Source organism: Mesocricetus auratus, unplaced genomic scaffold (genome assembly GCF_017639785.1).
Source record: "Mesocricetus auratus isolate SY011 unplaced genomic scaffold, BCM_Maur_2.0 Super-Scaffold_100003, whole genome shotgun sequence".
Classification (NCBI taxonomy): domain Eukaryota; kingdom Metazoa; phylum Chordata; class Mammalia; order Rodentia; family Cricetidae; genus Mesocricetus; species Mesocricetus auratus.
The window spans coordinates 115721609-115741639 of NW_024429188.1; the positions used below are offsets into that span (position 1 = coordinate 115721609).

A 20031-nucleotide genomic window follows, 5' to 3' on the forward strand; every position below is an offset into this window, starting at 1 on the left:
GAGCCACTTTTCAACCTATTGTACAAAGGCATTTTTCATCAGGCAGTTGCCTTTACTCCCGTGACTGAAGGATTATTGTCTACCTCTCTGAATCCTTCCTGTCATTCCTGTACTACTATTCTAAGGAATTACAAAATATCAGAAAACTGTATAGGGAAGGCAGACATGCAAAGACAGAAAAAATATCTTCTTTTTAATTGTTACTTTTGAAATAACAAATATTCGTAATACTTTTACTTGGCAAAAGTTGTATATGTTTGTTGTGTGCATGCTTTGAAGTATATATGCATTGTAGAGTGGCTAAATTAAGGTAACAAATATATGAAGAGCCTTACAACATTTTGTAAGGTGAAGAAATTTCACATCTACTCTGAGCAGTTTGGACATATACAATATGTTGTCATTGTAGATAGTCACCATGTTGTATAGACTGTTCTAAGAACTAAGTACTGCACATCCCATGCACTTGAATCCTTTCCTTTTTTCTCACCATATCTCCTGGGTGATAATTCTTTCAGTTCCTGAAGCACATCCCAAGGTCACCATAGAATCTTTACTATATTCACATAACTAACCAATACCCCATGCTTTAGGCTGACACTTTCTCAGATTCTGAAACTAAGAACATGAGTTCCCCAGCTAGCTCCTTCCCAAGGTGTATAGGGACTTCTGTTTATCAACAGACATAGCAGTACCCCCGCCACACACACACACACACACACACACACACACACACACACACACACACACACACACACACACCACTCAGATTGCAGACTTGGGTACAGATAGGTAACAGTTTCCCATATCACCGCTTCTCTTAAGAACCCTGTTTGACCCTGAAAGATACATGTCTGTCCAACAAATTTTTGTCTTCCACAACTCTCTAAACCTAACACCCTGCTCCTTCCAAGGTATCAGTGCGCTTCCTTTCTCACTGCCCTTCCTATTTGTCTTGTGACCCCCCAGGTGACTTATCCCTGTGTTCTCTTATAGACTTGGTACGCAGTGTTCTTTTAATTCTATAACCTTAGTTTAATTAATGAACCTTTCTCTTCTGTGCTGTGTTTTAATCAGCCTGCAGACAACAAATTGACTTTAACTATGTTTCCTAGGCTCATCCCAACTCTTAGTGTATGCATGCTGCATCTATAGTGAAGTGCTATATACCCTTGAGACTCCAGCTCATCACCTCACCTCCCCATTGGCTACTAGCCCCCAGGGACTGATTTCTCTGCCTAGCTTACAAGTTAACACAAAGTAGGTGCCCTGTAAAGTTATCAATGTTTTGCAATGCATTTCATTTTCCCATGTGCCTTTCTTGTGCCCACATCCTGGACTTCTGAATGTTTTCAAAGAAAAGGTTCATAATGCATAGATCAGAACCACTGTGGATTCATGTGCTATAGCCTTAGTTGGGCTCTCAGTGCTGCTGGGTGGTCCTCTACATTTCTCTAGCAAGCCCTCCATTTTCCACAAAAGCCATTTAAAGCCATTTATGGCGGTTGAAGTGTGTACTCTTGCCCAGTCCTCAACAGCTGACTTTTTTTCATAGAGAACAAGCTGTGTCAGATAGGAACTGTCTCCCCTTCTTGCCTCCTGTTGCAGTAGAAGAGGGGCCTTTCTCCCTGGACCTTATTTTTCTTCCCTGGCCTCTTCTGCCTGCCCAGGGTCTTTACTCCTTAATATTCTCCTTGTGTCCCCTTCTCTCCCCTCTTCCACCCTTCCAGTCTCTCCTTCCCTCTCCTTTGTAACCCTACCTTCTTATCTCCTCTCTTCTGTTTTCTCTCACTCGTGTTCTCCTCCCCGCTTCATTGTTTTCCTTAAATACTGATCTTCCTCACACTTCTGTCCCTACGTGACACATTGTCCTGGGACACCATGCAGCATGTCTCTGTCTTCCCTTGTCACCCATCCATATGACAAATATTTCACATTCATATTCACAGTTCACACTTCTGAGTTCTAGACCTTTGTATCCCATGGCCTACAGATGTCTCCAGCTGAGTTTTCTCAAAGTCATTGGTCCTTGCTGTACTCAAAAGCAAAATTTTCCCCATAGAATATGTCTCTTCTCCAGTATACTCTCAATAACTGATGCCACAATTTCTCAGGTAGCCTAGCAGAGAATCATAGGTATCACTCGCCCTATCCACTCCCACTGTTCCAAATCACCACTGTGTGCTTCCTCTTAAATGTATCAAATCAGATGTCCATCTAGGCCCTACTTCCTTCAGCCAGATGATTGTTTCTTTTTACTTGATCTGCCTCCAGAGTGTCTCACCCTCATAGGCCCTTCCCAGTATAACCCCATTCCTCTACTGTCTGGCCCTCTTCACGCATGTCATCCAGCCTCCGCATGCTCTCTGACTTCACCATTCATCATTCCACTGCCCTGGCACTCTCTGTGCAATACCTCTCTTCATTTCAGGAAGCCATGACCTTACCCAGCTCTGTGCTCTGTTTGTCTTAGGCATTCTTTTCCGTTTTCTCTGATTTTTACATTCTTTCCTTTTAACTGTCCAGGCATGTCCCACCTCCTGAACTGTCCTAGAGTAGAAGACCCTCAGCCCTCTGCTGCCCTTGATTCTGATCTCCTCTGCCCACCTCACCAGATTTGGAGAGCCTAAAGGACCAGAGTGTCCACTTACTCATTATTGTATCAGTACTAAACTAGGGCAAGACATTTGTATACACTGGATAGTTGGTTGCAGATTAAATTAATAGTATGTCTTTGTGTTATACATATGATTACCTTTTTATCAAAATAAAATTCAGGTAACATAAAACTGCTTAGTTTACACTTCAATGACTTCCAATATATTCACAGTACTGTAATAGTAGCACTACTATCTGAACCCATCACCCTAAATTGAGACTCTGTACCCATTTGCTGTCAGTCCCCATTCCCCAAGCCCAGTCTCTGGCACCAATTAATATGCTTTTATAGATATAGATTCCTCTGAATTTGACACTTCATAAAAATGGAATCATACATTTAAGTACTCCTTTGTGTCTGTCTTCTTTCACTCATTTAAAAAATCCATCCGTTTTGTAGCATCTGTTCTTCATTCCTTTTTATGGATGAATAACATCGATTGTATAGAGAGACTACATTCTGTTCATCTAACTATCTGTTTATGGACATTTAAATTGTTTATCACTACTGATTATTGTGATACTGCTCTTACATTCATGGGCATATAAGCCAAATAATTCAGAACCGATATTTAATTAAAACTTGCACACAAACATAGTGGCTAGACGATATGGGAATTCTTTGTATAACTTTCAAGGAACCATCAAATTGTCTTCCAAAGAAGCTGTAGCTTTTAAAATTTCCATCAGTTTCTCTGCACTCTTCATTTAAATGTAAGCTATCTATAGACCAGTTTTTTTTATAAGCTCAGTAAGAGGTAATCCTTATCTTCCTTTTAGTTACATTCATTCTCTCTTATTAAATTGCTAAGATAAACTTTGTGGTTTCAGAACTCCAAATTGTTATATTATGCAGAAATTGTGTGGTAGTATGGCATTTTCTTGGTAGATAAATGACACATCCAGAAGGAACCTTGAGTAAGAGCCAGTTGTTACTGATTTAAAAACCAAGGAGGATTATTAAGGCTTAAATTGTATCCTCAATAAAATGATGCACTGAAGTCCTGACTTCTAGTACTTAGGAATATGAGTGTATTTTGAAAGATTTCTTATAAATGTAATCAAGTTAAACCAAAGTCAGATTAGGATGGGCCTTAATTCAGCATGACAGATATGCTTTTTTCTTTTACATTTGTGTGCATGTGTGCGTGCTCATATGTACAGGCCAGAGGACAACTTTGCAGGATTTGGTTCTCTATTTTTACCATATGGGTCCTTGGTATCAATAAAACTCAGGTTTTCAGGCTTTTTGGCAAATGGCTTCTCTACTAAGGTATTTTTTTATAAGTACAGCAGAGGCAGAGACAAGGGGGAGAAGGTCAAGTACAAACATGGGAATAGAGATTAAGGCATTGAGTGTATAAACCTAGAGTGACTAGGGCTACTAGGAACCAGGGGAGCCAAGGAATAGTAAGTATTCTCTGTTGCTGTGGATCTTGATCATCAACTGATGGGATCTAGAATCATATAGATACTCTCCTGGGTATGACTTTGAGGGTGGTTTCCAAGGAAGTTCAACTGAGGAGAGAAGACTCACCCTGAATGTGGACAGTTCCATCACTCAATCTGGGGTCCTGGACTGAATAAAAAGGAGAAAGTAATCTAAGCAGCAGCATTCATCAATGTGAACAGCTATGTCTCACATCTGTCACTACTCTTTCTCTGCTGTAATGGATTGTGTCCTCTCAGACTGTGAGCCACTTTACTTCTTTAAGTACTTTTGCAGATATTTGTTACAACAATGAGAAAAGTAAGTAGCACATTCCTCTAGAGGCTTCTAAGGGAGTCTGACCCTGTGGCACCTGTATTTCAGCCTCCTGGTCTTGAGAACTTAGACGTGGTGGTGGTGCACTGCCGTGAGAAGGCACGTTTGTGTTGGTTTGTGCTGCCAGTTCATGGTACCCTGTTGTGTTCCGGCAATTCTCGGGCAACCATACAAGGGTATAGGACTTTAGTGTTTCTTAGTGGTTTATATCTAGTTATAGTAGAAACAGTAAAAAGTTAATTTCAGAAAAAGTGATACGTATCTTTTGCTTTCTTATAGGCAAAGGGTGGAGGATATGAAAGTGAAAGTGCTTACCCCAATGCAGAACTCGTATTTTTGGAGATCCACAATATTCATGTGATGAGGGAATCACTTCGTAAATTAAAGGAGATCGTGTATCCTTCCATTGATGAGTCACGGTGGCTATCCAATGTGGATGGGACACATTGGCTAGAATATATAAGGGTAAAGAAGTTCAATCTTTTATTTACTTTCCAAATCATATATCTAACATCTGTCATAAATATTTGTAAGTAGTTTTTCAACACCACAGATTAATGCATCTTGGCTGTCTGTTTATGAGAGCTTTTGAATATTCCTCTTGGAAACAGTTGGACTATGGTCTTTGTGGAGGGCTTTTCTGATAAAAATTCACATTTTAATTATCAATTAATAAATAATTAACTTTGAGACAGAGTCTCAGGTAACTCAGTCTAGCCTCCAAATTTGCTGTTTAGTGAAGTTCTTTTGATTTTCTTATCTTCCTGACTCCATCACTTTCCTTGTTTTTTTTTTTTTGTTTGATTTGGTCTTATTTTTAATTATGTTTATATGCGGGGCTTGGTATATGCACATGTGAGCATCTGCCTGCAGAGGCCAGAAGACCGTATTGGATCCCTGAAGGTGTACTGGATCCCTTACAGGTGTTTTGGAGCTGCCTAACTTAAGTTCCAGGAACCAAACACTGCAAGAACAGTATGCACTCTTAACTGCTGTGCCATCTTTCCAGCTCCATGTTTCTTTGTTTTTTAATGACAGATTCTATATAACCTGGGCTGGCTTTAAACTCATTACTAGTCTGGAATTGCCTCCCAAATGCTGGAATTACAGGTGCACACATTGCCTTGTAAGTCAGGTTTTGTAACAGTACCTTGTGACTCTTCAACGAAGGACCTCATTTACTTAGATTGTTTTTCATAGTTTAAAAAAAACATGGTGCTAGCTGGGTGGTGTTGGTGTACTACACCTTTAATCCCAGCACTGGGGAGGCAGAGGCTGGTGGATCTTTGTGAATTCAAGGCTAGCCTAGTCTACAAGAGCTAGTTCCAGAACAGCTAGTGCTACACAGAGAACATTGTCTGGAAAAAAAACAAAAAATGTGATATTAACACTTACTAGTGATTCTTAATTAATTTATAGTTGTTTGTTGTTGTTTATTTGCTTTGTGTTTTGTTTTGTTTGGAGTACTGAAACTGGAGCCTAGGGAATCCCTGAGGTAGAACCTCAGCCCTAGATGGCATTCTTATATGGTTTATGGGCCATAACATTTAAACTTTTTCACAGTATTATCTTATACAGAGATTAACACTTAATGTAGCCTTGTCTATTTTATCTTCTTTTCTGAAGGTGTTACTTGCTGGGGCAGTAAGAATTGCTGATAAAATAGAATCTGGGAAAACTTCCGTGGTGATCCACTGCAGTGATGGGTGGGACCGAACATCCCAGCTCACATCTCTAGCAATGCTGATGTTGGACAGCTATTACCGAACCATTAAAGGATTTGAGGCTCTCATAGAAAAGGAGTGGATAAGCTTTGGACACAGGTTTGCATTGGTATGTTGATCTGGTTTATGTGTAACTGTTTTGCTATCTCACATACATGTACGTGGCATTTGGTAACATATATTTACACTCATGAACAGCCTTTTCTTTGCAACCTAAATTTCCATAATAAAATACCAAGGCCCTCCACATTGTATGTTACTGTTAGGGATTATCTTGTATAGTTACACCTTTCTTATAAAATGAAGTCAAATCTACTTTAAAGTGCTCATGTCCTATACTATATTCACATTGCTTTGTAACTGTTCCTTCTTTTTAGTGCCCAAACCTACTTGTCACACCAAATGGAAGTCCTATATACATTAATCAGTGCACTATTTCCCTTTCCTTCAGTGCCCCAGACTCCTAATCTGCCTCTATAAAGTCTCATGAGGTACCTACAATTGGTTAATTCTGTGTGAATATATGGGTTTTTCCATTACAAAGTGCCACAGACTGGGTAACATAAACCACAAACATATATTTTTCTCACTTTTATGGAGGGTAGAAGTTCAAAATTAAGTTCTAGTAGGTTTGATCTCTCCTGAAGTCTCTCTTTTTGGTTTGTAGGATGTGAGTTATCTACCTAAGGTCACATAGCTGAGCCAGTATGTGAATAGGGCTTCAGGTCTGCAACAAGGACTTGCTGAGTCTGTATTTTATACATTACTTGTAGTTTCCATGAATGAGCCTCTGAGTTCCTCATTCTAGTGCCTGCTCTTGTCTGCTCCTACCATCTATTTATTGCATATTATTGTAGAACTTTCTAGCTGCCTTCTTTCTATCCTGCCTCTGTTCCCATTGCATACCCTAAAGTACAACCTTTTTGATTTCATGATATCCTCCAGCTGCCGTTGCAATTATCTGTCTTCCTTTATTAGAACACTCATGGGAATTATTTTATGCATACGTATTTACCAGAGCCTTTCTCCTTCTTGTCTGTCTTCATACTTCAGCTGGGCTTCCTTCTCGCACTCATCCACACAACTGGTATCACAGCCACTTTACCAAACCCTTTCCTTACTTTCCCGAGCATTTGTGTTGTTCTGTCCTTCTTTTAGAAGTGCGCTTTTTTTCACTAGGCTGTAACTCTCTGATCATTTGCATTTTTTCTAGTTTGGGCCCTACATCTCTCCAACCTCACTGTGGTACTCCAGGGTTCAGCCCTACGATTATTCCTCTTTTCTGTATGCAGTCTCTTAATGAACTCAGCCAGTGCCAAAACTTTGAGCCCATCTTCAGATCTATTATTCCCCCTTACATTACCACTGCTTCTCCCTTAATTTTAGTGTATTCATATCTTTCCGGAAGTCTCCCAAGTAGCTTTTGTGAAGACTGACCCCTTGCTTCCTGTCATCCCCCTGTAACCAAAGGGAGCATTCCCAGAAACATGCCTAATGTTGTCACTGCCCAGTATGAACTCAGTGTAACTCTCAATGTTTCCCTAGCTCAATTCTCTAGTCTCACATATCAATTTCCTCCTTTCACTCATTCCCTGAGTATGATCCCTGACCACCCACTTACAGTTTTCCAAGTGCTCCTCACTCCTTCTCACTGATTCATGGATATATTATGGATCAGGTGTCTCTCTGCCATTCATATTTTATCTAAATGAGACCTCCATCATGACTGCATCGTATGTGACTTTACTCCCTTATACTTTCCTCAGCCTCATCCTAAGATTGTTCACTCCTTTCTTTCTGTCCTCACTATACCCAATGCACATGAAAAATCCCTTGCAATAATGTATTCCCTTGTTATTTACAGGTCTTCACCCCCTTGACTATACTACAAATTAGTTGATCCTTATACCCAGGCACTGTGCCTGTGTTGTCTTGGTATCCTAGGTGCCTTGCCAAGGGTTGTGCCTCTTCCACATCCTATTAACTTGGCTACAGTTCTGAGGGACAAGCAGGATAACTTACAACAGAGGAGGTTAATAGATATTAAAAAGAAAAGAACGAGGGCCAGAGAGTTGACTCAGAGAGTAAAGGTACTTGCCTTAAAACAGGCAGAAATTCTGATATATGCTACAACATAGATAAACCTTCAAGACATTATGTTGAATGAAATAAGCCAGACAGAAAATGATAAATACTGTATATTTTCTATTAGACCAAATAGACTACTACAAAGTAGTATGCATGTTGCCATGAATTTTGGGGTATAGGTTGGTCAGTTACTATTTAATAGGGACAGAGTTTCAATTTGAGAAGATGAAAGTTCTGGAAGGAATAGTGCTAATTATTATAAAACAAGATGATTGATGCCATTGAAGTGTATATTTAAGGATGTTTTTAACCATTGGTAACCTTTATGTTGCATTTTTATCATAATTTAAAATCTAAAAGAAGAAGGGCTGGAATTTTTTCTCAGTAGCTAAGAGTCCTTGCAACTCTTACAGAGGCCTTGGGTTCAGTGCCCAGCACACACATGGCAGCTCATGACCACCTGGAACTCTGGGTTCAGGGAATGCAATAGCCTTTGGCCTCATACACATAATGCACATAAATAAAAATAGATAAACCTTTAAAGTAAAATAAAAAGGTCTCCCAAAACAATCACCACCACAACAAAACCCCACCTATTGAAAATAAGGTCTTTTTGTATGTGGGGTCATTTGAGACGGGGTCTTACAATGCATTCCTGTTTGGCCTGAAACTCACTATGTGTTGTGTGATATTTTGATTGTATTCTGATGCTCCCAAGACTGCCAATAAAAATTTGCATGGAATCAGAGGGTGGAAGCTACTAGCTGACCAAATTTAACCATAGATGTTTTGGAGGAAGTAGTAGGGTAGGGCTTAGAGAGGGTTTTGATACTTTTTAGATCAAGGAATAAGAAAGAGAAGGAGGGAGGGAGAGAGGGAGGGAGGGAGGAAGGGAGGGAGGGAGGGAGGAAGGAAGGAAGGAAGGAAGGAAGGAAGGAAGGAAGGAAGGAAGGAAGGGAGAAGATCACTAGTCACTTGTCTACTGCTTCTCTGATCTTTCAGGCTCTTACCCCAGTATCTGACTCCCAAGTTTTGATGAAGAATAATTAAATAAACGCTTCAACTATGTAGACCAGGTTGACCTCAAACTCACAGAGATCTACCTGCCTCTTCCTCCTGGGTGCTCTAAGAGGTTTTTGTTACTGTTGTTTTTGTTGTTGTTGTTTTGTGTATGTGTATATTGTAGTCCTTTGAGACAGGGTCTCACTGTGCAGCTCTGTCTGGCCTGGAACTAACTCTGTAGAGCAGGCTGGCCTCAAACTTACAGAGACCCACCTGCCTCTTCCTCCCAGGTGCTTTGATTAAAGGTATGTGCCACAATGCATGGCATCTCTGAGATTTTTTTTAAAAAATCATTTTGTAATTTATTCTTTCAAATTATTGTACATGACCACAATGTGTTTTTTTTTTCTGTTTCTCCCTACCTACCTCCAACTCCTCTTGGTTGTTAGATGCTGACATTGCTTAGTAATTTTCTTGTTTTTATGTCTTTCCAGGTGGCAGTTTCATTATTTTTCAAACTCTCTATGTGGGGATGGAATAATCTTCATAACCATTCCTTTCTCATTCTTTTACTCATTTGAATATTCTTTTAGAATGCTCATTCTGTAGATGTCTTTTTATATATTTTTTACATTCCAAATCCAGTTCCCCTTCCCTCCTCTCCTGCTGTCCCCTCCCTCCCCCATCCCACTTCCCCATCCACTCCACGGAGAGGGTAAGTCCTCCCCTAAGATGTCAACTACATCTGTCCCATCACCTCATTGAGGCAAGACCAAGACACCCCACCCCCATGTCTAGGCTGAGCAAGGCATCTTTCCATAGAGAATGGGCTCCTCAAAGTCAGTTTATGCATTATAGTTAGATCTGGTTCACTGTCAGTGACTTCAGATACTGCCCCAAGCCACACCATTGTCACCTGTACTCAGAGGTCCTAGTTCAGTCATATGCTGGTTCCTCAATTGAGCGTGCAGAGTCAGTGGTCTCTTACTAGCTCTAGTTAGCCAATTCTGTGGGTTTCCCCATCATGGTTTTGACTCCTTTGTTCATATTATTACTCCTCCTTCACTTGGATTGTATTCTGGGAGGTCAGTCCAATGGTTAGTTATAGATCTCTGCATCTGCTTCCATCTGTTACTGGAAGGGAGATCTAGCTTCTCTGGAGTTGTGGTTTGTAGACTGGTGAAGAGGAAGAGAGTTGGTCATGGGGGAACAGGAAGTTGAGTGGGTGGGGGTAGAATAGGGGGAAGAGGGAATCATAGGATAGAAGACAGATCAGGCACCAGAGTGACCTCGAGTGATCTAAAGGGATAACACCAATTGGCAAGCTAAGCAGTGATGGAGAGACCACCTCGAATGCCCATTCCTGATAATGAACTTGATGTCTATAACCATCCGGGAGCCTTCATCCTGTGACTGATGGAAGCAGAGGCAAACACACAATTAATCACTGAACTGAACCCAAGGAACCCAGTGACAGAGAAAGAGGAGTGATGAGCAAATTGGCAAAGAATGGGCTGGCAAAACCAGCAGAGACAGCTGATCTGAACAGGGGAGAGCTCTTGGACCCCAGACCAACAGTGGGGAGGCCAGCATGGGACTGATCTGGACCCCCCAAATGTGAGTGTCAGCGAGAAGGCCTAGGCAACCTATGGGGCCCTGAGCTGTGGATCAGTGTCTTTATCAATTCTTTGACTGAGGGGCATCTAGGTTTTTTCCAGGTTCTGACTATTACAAATAATGTTGCTATGAACATAGTTAAGCAAATGTCCTTATGGTGTGAGTGTGCTCCCTTTGGGTATACACCCAGAAATAGTATTGTGGATATCTTTTTATTCATTTAACTTTCTGTACTTCTGGCAAATCTCCTTATATAATCAGGAATGTTGCTTTTAAACATGAATGCATTGATATAAACTAGCAAAGATATGAAATGTGATCCTGGACTCGCCTAAGGAAGGACTCTGTCCAATTACCATTTCAAGAGTGAGATCTTGGGTTCTCCAAGTCATATAAAAATGGATAGCTTTCCTGTTTCCCAAGAACCTAAAAGATATACATGGTACCCAAGAGAAGAGAAATGAGGCAAGATCCTCTGAACAGATGGGGAACACGGCAAGGGGTGGGGGGAGGGGCACCTGGGAAATAGAGAGGGGGAGAAGTGGAAGAGAGAGTAGGACATGGAGGAACAGGAAGGTCGACTGGGGGGGTAGGATAGGGGGAAGAGGGAATCATAAGTTAGAAGACAGATCAGGCACCATTGTGACCTCTAGTGATCTAAACGGATGACACCAAATGGCAAGCTACGCAATAGTGTAGAGACTACCTCGAATGCCTATTCCTGATAGTGAACTTGATGTCTTTAACCATCCTGGAGCCTTCATCCAATGACTGATGGAAGCAGAGGCAAACACCCACAGTTAAATACTGAACAGAACCCAAGGAACCCAGCAACAGAGAGAGAGGAGCGAAGAGCAAATTGACAAAGAATGGGCTGGCAAAACCAGCAGAGACAGCTGATCTGAACAGGGGAGAGCTCTTGGACCCCAGACGGACAGCTGGGAGGCCAGCATGGGACTGATCCAGACCTCCTGAATGTGAGAGTCAATGTGGAGGCCTGGGCTACCTATAGGGTCCTGAGCAGTAGATCAGTGTTTATCCCTCGAATACTAACAGACATCGTGTGTCCATAACACAAATAGGGTTGCTCTCTCTGCCTGGACTCTTAGGGAACTGCCTGGACCCTACCCTGAATGAAATGATAGACTCTAGATATCCCCTATTCGGAAGGAATTGGCAATAGGGTGGGAGGATGGGGGGGATGGTGGGGGGGTGCGGGAGGAGGGGAGGGAGAGGGAACTGGAATTGACATGTAAAACAAGGTATTTAAAATTTTTTTTAAAAAGAGGAAAAAATGGATAGCAGTTATAGAATCTTAACCAATGCTTTCATACTCAGACTTACTGGCATCTCTTATTATTTGTATGTATATGTATGTTGTATTCGTGTGTGTGGATATGCAGAGGCCAGAGGTTAACATCAGGATTTGTCTATCACTTTCCACCTTTAAGACAGGTTTCTCACTGAACAGGGATCTCACCATTTAGCCTAGATTGGCCATCAAGACTCCAGGGTCTTCCTGTCTGTGCCACCAACTATTGAGGTTCCAGGCATATGCCATCATACCCAGCTTTTACATGAGTGCTTGGGGCCTAACTTCAGGTCCTCTGATTGGGCAGCAAGCACTTTCCACACTGAGCCATCTTCTTAACCCTCCTTCTGACATTTATGAACTATGTCCTATTTGTGAGCTCCTGGTTAGGTCTTCTACACTGGTCTAGTAGTGGCCCTTGATCCCATCATTTGAACTGCAAGATTTGATAGCCAGTTGTCCATCTTTCTTGGTATCAACTATATTAAAGTAAAATTATAGAAGCATCACCATATAAACATGAAGTAAACTGAAATATTGACTCCTAAAAGAAACAAAAATTCATTCAGTTCAATTAACTCTTATTTTTAATTATATAGTCATTTATTTTTAAGTCATATAAAGTAATGCATTTTGTTGTGTCAATTTTCATACTATGTATCATTATGCTACAGTGTTCTAATTCATCCTCCCTACAAACAATTTTGAGTGCCCAAAATGCAGGAATTCTCATAGGCATTATGAGACATGACTGGGCAAATTTACTTTTGAGAGGAACACACACACACACACACACACACACACACACACACACACACACTTTTGCTTTTTTCCAGAGAGTGGGCCATGGTGATGACAACCATGCAGATGCTGACCGATCACCTATATTTCTTCAGTTTATTGATTGCGTTTGGCAGATGACAAGACAGGTAAGAGATTTCAAGTATATTTCCAACCTATTATAGCCTGATTCAAATATATCTCATAGTTGAAAATTAAATCTCCATTGCTGTTTCATTCAAAATGAGTGTGTATGTGGTGTGTGTGTGAGTGTGTATGTGTGTGAGTGTGTGAGTGTGAGTGTCTGTGTGTGTATCTGTGTGTGTGGTGTGTGAGTGTGTGTGAGTGTGTGAGTATCTGTGTGTGTGTGGTGTGTGTGTGTGTGTGAGTGTGAGTGTCTGTGTGTGTGAGTATCTGTGTGTGTGTGTGAAAAATGGCCCCTTATATTACTCAGTACAGTTTGCTTCTCATTCACTTATAGATGTGAAGAGGAAAGTAGAGTGTTCTTCTGCCAGTGATTTTAGTCATTCCTCTTATCCACTAACTGTGCAAATCAAGGCCCAACTCCACAGTTAATTTTGTTTCTACCTTTTCCCTTTTGTCAGCCCTCTGCTGTGTACTTACTCCAAGATTTCATCTCACCTTGGAATTGGTAGTTAATAAGTCAATACAGGGAATCTGAGAATGTTCACATTCTGTTCCAGGCCATAGCCGTTCACACACCAGAGTCACTGAGAAAAAAATGTGTGTCTAAGAGCCAGTAACAGGAAGCTTATGAGCTTTTTGTCCTATCTCATTTTAGCTTCCTAACTCCATTGAATGGGACTCTGGTAAGAAAGGGAACATACAGAGTTCCTCCTTCCCTCAGTTAGTCAGGTCCCACATGTTTACTCTAAACAAGGCACACTGATATATTCCCTAGTCTCTAATATCCAAGTCTGATTTTTGAGTCTTAGCCTTGGGATAGGAGACTGTACCAGAGACATGAACTTGGTCCCAGAAAGATGGAGAGAGGAGGCAGCACAGTTTTCCCTAGTGTATTTTGTTCAGCCTGACTTGAGTCTGAGTAAGTTGGAGACTGAGAACCAGGGCCTGAGTGATGTCCTTCCTATGCATTTGTGCATTTGTGTGAAAAACTCCTGGCCATCTTCAGGGCTCCTCCAAATGCCTTGATGTTCATGTTTGATGCTCCTAAAAGCCTTTTCAAACTTCTCAGAGGACATGTATCTCCTCACTATGGAAAGCTATGAATTACCATCCTTGTTTGCTCACTATGGACTACTATTATTGGTAGAAGTGTGTTGGGATGAGGAAATGTTAGGAACAAGTACATTGCTCCTGCTGCTCTCCCCATCACAGTGTAGACTGATTCTCAGCAGCATCCCTTGAGAACTTGGTAGCCATTCCAGCTCTAGGCCCACTACAGACCTACTGATGCTCAAAGGCTAGAGCCAGCACTCTGGGGATCCCAAGCCCCGCAGGCTCTTCTGATGTTTGAAGGCACAGTGCTACATCAGCCCAGATGGAACTTGAACCAGCACATGAATCCCCTTGGATTCTTATTAAAATACCAGAATGTGAGTCACTAATTGTATGCTGAAGTTTGCAGAGCTGCTGTTTTTGATGCTATGAATGCAAAGACTGTGGCAAGGGTCTAGGATACAGACCTACCTTTCAAAAATGAGAAACAAGGGGAGCAGATTTGGAATAGATCTTACAGGCCATCTCTTGCAACAGGCTCTTACCTTTAGACTTAGCATTAGCAAGTTGACAGGGGTCTTATGTTAACTGAGTTCCATTGTCAGAGGATTAAAAGTAGGTCTGAGGGGAGCACGCCCAAGTGAAAGATGACAGAAAAGACAAGCTGAGAAGGCCTAGAGGTTGGCTGGAAGTCCTTTTGTTTATGGTACCCTACTAATGGCAATACTCAGTGGTTGTTACATTCAAGAAAAGAAAGCATGAAACACATTTTAGAAAAATTATCTTAAAAGTTAAATGCAAAAAGTTGTAATAACCATTCCATGGATATCAACTACCTCATTATCCCCAAGTGCTTCTGAACATGCACATTGGTATGCAAATTTGTGTCTGTCCTTTCAAATTGATCTGCATTCCTCATACTGATTAGTGCTTATCTTTACCTCTAAACTGCTATTCTGTGCTGCTTATTGGTTTTTAAGAAAGACAATAGGGGTTTTCAATAGAATAGTTCATGAGCCTCTCACAACTCTCTGATTCTGTTCATTAAATGTGTATATGTGTAATTCTCCTTAAAATAACATTAGTTCCTGAGGAGAAGAGATAAGTGGTAAGTCTTTAACTATAAATCAATAAATCACTTTATATGTTATAAGCTAGTAAAATATGTATCCATGTAACATGATTTACTTACTTTTCATTTGCCTATTGCAAATTGAGTTCAATCAGTATAAAGTCAGAAAAAAATTCAGAAAACAATGAGCTGTTTTGTATGTAGACAAACTATTACAAAAGGAAATAGAGAAAATGCTTGAAGGATTCTTCAGCATCTCAGAAACTTTCTATAGCATCTGTTGTTTAAAGGAACATTTACACTTTGGGATAACTCTTGATCCTTTTGTTCCTCAAAAAGTATAGAATTTCAATGTACATTTTGATGGATTTTTTGAGACTACATTTTAGGTCAATTATATAGTCTCTGTATAATGACAAGAAAACAAACTACAGCTTATAGAAACTTAATCTTGTGTTTGCAATTCCCTGGCACTACCACTATCCCTACTGAACTGTATCCTGACTTATTGACTGCAACAGTGCTCTTTGAGAAACTGCCATCTTGGCCCAGCCACCTAGTAGGATAGATGGAACCTGGGCCTCTGGTTTCATGGTACTGTTGTGCTTGACTGAGCCCTGTCTGCTTTTGTCCTCCCACACCTGACACTCAGTTGGCCACACTAGAACTTGTAGAACGTGCCCATCCAAGCTCCCAGATCCAGAATATAGACTTCTATACTAGGTATAAATATTCAGTGTCTCAGTTGACTCAGGCTACTAGCCTATGTACTAGCCTGATAACAGTTAGGAAACCTGTGTGTCAGTGATCCTGGTTGTCACACAAGAGATGTCAAGATTAGATATGATAGTATGCAAGCATCACTCTGACTGGATAATAGAATATGTTTGCTTTTGCAGTGCTGGGGATTGAATCTGGAGCCTTGCACATTCTAGACAAGTGTTTTATAGCTGCAATACCTGCTCCCTGCCCAAGAATAGGTCTTTAGTGTAAACTGACTTGATGTAAATATGATAGGTACTTCTCTTTATTTGCTTATGTTCCAGCTTCCTCTGCTTCACTCAACAGAGTATATTTCAGTGATATAAATTAGAACTTTGGCACGTGGCAGGCACTCAATAGAGGCATGCTGCTGAGATAGTTATTATTTCCAGATGTCTCATGGTTGCTAAATGCTTGGTACTGGCTAGAACCTGTTGGCAGTGCTAATAATCTTCACTGAAATTCTAAAAAAAACACATGATGTACTGCCTAAAACAATTGAGGGGGCCATGTGGTTTATCTCTTTAATCTGTTAAAATGACTAATTGTAGTCATTGAAATTTTTTGTAACGTGATTTTCACTGTTGAACCAGCCTTGCATTTCTAGGATAAACCAGACTTGATCATGTAATATACCCTTTTTATATACTACTAAATTCAGTTTGTTTGCATATTGGTGATGATTTAGAAGTATGAGTTCAGGGGCTTGTATTTGTGGGAGAGTTATTAAGTATGATTAGTCTCTAATACATATAGAGCTAGTTACATATTCTGTTCCTCTTGGAGCACTTTTGATAAATGTTGAACCTGGAGAGTTTCTCCCCACTCTGTGGCCTGCAGTGTACCTCCAGGCAGAATGCAGGTCCAATAACAGTGCTTTCTTCATTGACTTGTCTTCGCTCAAAGACCACAGTTCCATGTTGCATACTGCCAGTATTGAAAAACATTTGCTTTGTGTATTTTATTCAGCTTTCTAGTTCTTTCTGATAGAAGGATAACTCAGGGCTTTGGCTTTGTTATACCATGTGAGAAACTGGAGACTACCTACGTTTTTGGGGGTGTGTGGAAGAGCACAACAAATTTTGTTGGTTATAGTTGTTTCTTAACCAGATATATCATCTTGGACTTGAAATTCTCAATTAGTTGAATTTTGCATGTACTGTTTGGTTTTTAATTTGAACATATTCCATATGATAATCTATCTCTTTCTCTCACCAATAAGTGATATGACTTTGTTTTAGAAATTAGACTTTAAGACTAAACTTTATTTTTTTCCTCTTCATTCAAGTTCCCCTCAGCATTTGAGTTTAACGAATTATTCTTGATTACAATTTTGGATCACCTCTATAGCTGTCTTTTTGGAACCTTTTTGTGCAACTGTGAACAACAACGCATCAAAGAGGTATGTATATTTGCTCCCCCTACTGCTCAGGCACCTTTCCTAGTAAGGTCTACCAGAAGGGGGCCTGAATGGAATGAGGACTTGGCTCCTGGTCCCACTGCTGCTTGTAACTGGTGCAGAGTAGTAGCAGAGATGCCCTAGATGCCTTTCCAGGATTTTAGCAGTCTAAGCATAGGTGTAATACTTGTAGAAGCAGGAACCCAACAAACCCACAGCTCTCTAAGGTGTACGACAAAATCCATATTTCCATAGCTCAATTTGATGGAACCCTGTTAACTTTTTTAAAAGATTTTAATTTATTTTTATTTTATATGTATAAGTATGGTACCATAGGGAGCCAAAAGAAAGCATCAAATCCCATAGATGTGGAGTTCTAGACAGGATGTGCAACCAGGTGGGTGCATGTAACCAAACCCAGGTCCTCTCTAAGAGTGTCAAGTGTTTTTAACAGGTAAGCCATCTCTCTGGCCCTTCTGTTAACATCTCAATTTTAAAAGAGGGGCATTAAATAGTAAATATAATGGCATGTGAATCAAATGTCAATAAAGATGTTTAAAGCAAAACAAAGGAAACCGATAACAGCAGAATGAAATCTATGAACTATATCTTTACCAACTTTTGTAAAATAGGGAGTACAAGATTTATTCTTCGTTTTTTAAAAAAAGCTCAACACAGATTACATAACACAAAATTTACTCATCTGAAGTATACAGGTCAGTACAATCTGATATTTAATTTCATAAATATTTTAGCAACCCTCTTGGAAAATCCTATAACTATTAGCAAATATTCCCCATTTCCCTGGCACCTAGAAACCACTAAACTGCCTATTCTGCACATTTCTTATAAGTGGACTCAGAATTTGTGAATGTTTTTGAGTAACCTACTTTACCTAGTGTAACAATTTCAAGGTTCATCCATATGCCAGCATATTCCTTTTTATGGTTAAGCAATATTCCTTTATGTGAATAGAGCACATTTTGTGTGTCCATTTATTGATTGATATTTCCTGTTTTTCTTTTTGTGGCTCTTTTGAATAATGTTCCTATAAACGTTCATGAACAAGTTCTGTCACTCTGCTGTCTTTTCTCTTGGGTATGTGTCTAAGAATGGAGTTGCTGGATCATGCAGTGACTGTTTAACCTTTTGTAGAACCCCCAGAATATTTTCCAAAGCAATTCCACCATTTTACATCCTTAGCAATAATATTCTGCAGGTGTTAGTCTCCCCATATTTGCTAATACTTATCTTCCTTCTCAGAAAAACATCATGCCAATAGGTAGTGTGATACAGTTATTTTGTTTACAGTTCCCTAATGATAAATGGTATTAGGCATCTTCTCATATGCTCATTTGACATTTGTTTTCTGTGGGAAATACTTCTTCAGTTCTTTGACCATTTTTTGTCTTTAAAAAATCTTGACTGTTCAATTTTTATTACATTTTTATATACAAGTCACTTTTATATGATTTGTGGATTTTTTCCTCTTTTTCCATGAGATTTTTTCACTGTCTTGGTAGTATTTAACTTTGATGACATCTGATTTATTTTTTATGTTGTTTGTTTTTTTGACTAGCTAAGAAAACATTGCTCAACCCAAGCCCACCAAGATTTGATCCTGTTTTTCTTCATAAAATGTTACAGTTTTAGCTCTTACATTTAGGCCTGTGATCCATTAGGAGTTATTATTTGTATATAGCATTCATGAAAATCCAACTCTATTCCTTTATGTTGGCTATCTAGTTGGTACAGTACTGTTTCTTGCAATGACTTATTTTCCCCATGGAATTATGTTGTTATTCTTGTTGAAAAATCAGTTGAATGAAGCTGAGTATGGTAATGAATGCCTTTAATCCCAGCACTTGGGATGCAGAGGCAGATGGATCTCTAAGTTCAAGTCTGGTCTACCAGAGCCCTGTCTGGGACAGCAGGGCTACACAGAGAAATCATGTCTCAAAAAATAAGACACAACAAAAAATCAGTTGACTGCAAATGTTACATGAATTAATTTCTGTACTCCATTCTATTCCATTGACCTACATGTCTGTCTTTATACTAGCAACACTGGTATTAATTATTATAACATTAAAATAAGCATGAGTCTTCCCACATTTTCCTTTTTCAAGGTTTCTTAGGCCCTGTTGGATCCTTTGAATTGTTAGTAATGTTTCTTTTATAGATACCATATATAAATAGTGAAGTACTCATAATTCTATGAAAATCTTATAGGTTTACAGATCCTGTGAAAATAGAACTCATAGAAAATAGCCAGTCCCATGAGCTATAGACTGGTAGAACATTTACTTGGTTTTATTTTTTATTCGTGTGACTTTTTCACCCTTTAATCCATTGTTTAATGGTTATCTACCCCACTGTAATCAGATATTTGGGTATTTTTATTCAGATGAACAAATCAAAAGTGTATACTGTAAATTTGAGAGGGAGACGCAAATGTGATGGAAATATGAAGCTTTTCCAGCCTGCCACTATGGTGTTTTTCTGCAGATAGCTATACCATTGCAGGGGACCCACCCACATTTCTTAAGAGTCATAAAACAAATATCAATCCAGAATAAAATATGCATTTTTTACTGATGATTCTGCTTATCTTGTAGATGCTAGAAAGTTATTATTCCACTTTCTTACAGA

The 20031-nt window shown here is 39.8% G+C and overlaps 1 protein-coding gene across 8 annotated transcripts in view; it reads left to right on the plus strand.

Annotated features, from left to right (window-relative positions):
* Mtmr1 (myotubularin related protein 1) overlaps nucleotides 1–20031 on the plus strand; it is a 60385-nt gene that overhangs the window by 33466 nt on the left and 6888 nt on the right. For all 8 annotated transcript variants that reach the window (XM_040744714.1, XM_040744719.1, XM_040744717.1 and 5 more), the window contains 4 exons: nucleotides 4703–4888; nucleotides 6050–6256; nucleotides 13003–13095; nucleotides 17269–17382. In XM_040744714.1, the coding sequence (XP_040600648.1) occupies nucleotides 4703–4888; nucleotides 6050–6256; nucleotides 13003–13095; nucleotides 17269–17382 (600 nt within the window). The remainder of the gene's footprint in view (nucleotides 1–4702; nucleotides 4889–6049; nucleotides 6257–13002; nucleotides 13096–17268; nucleotides 17383–20031) is intronic.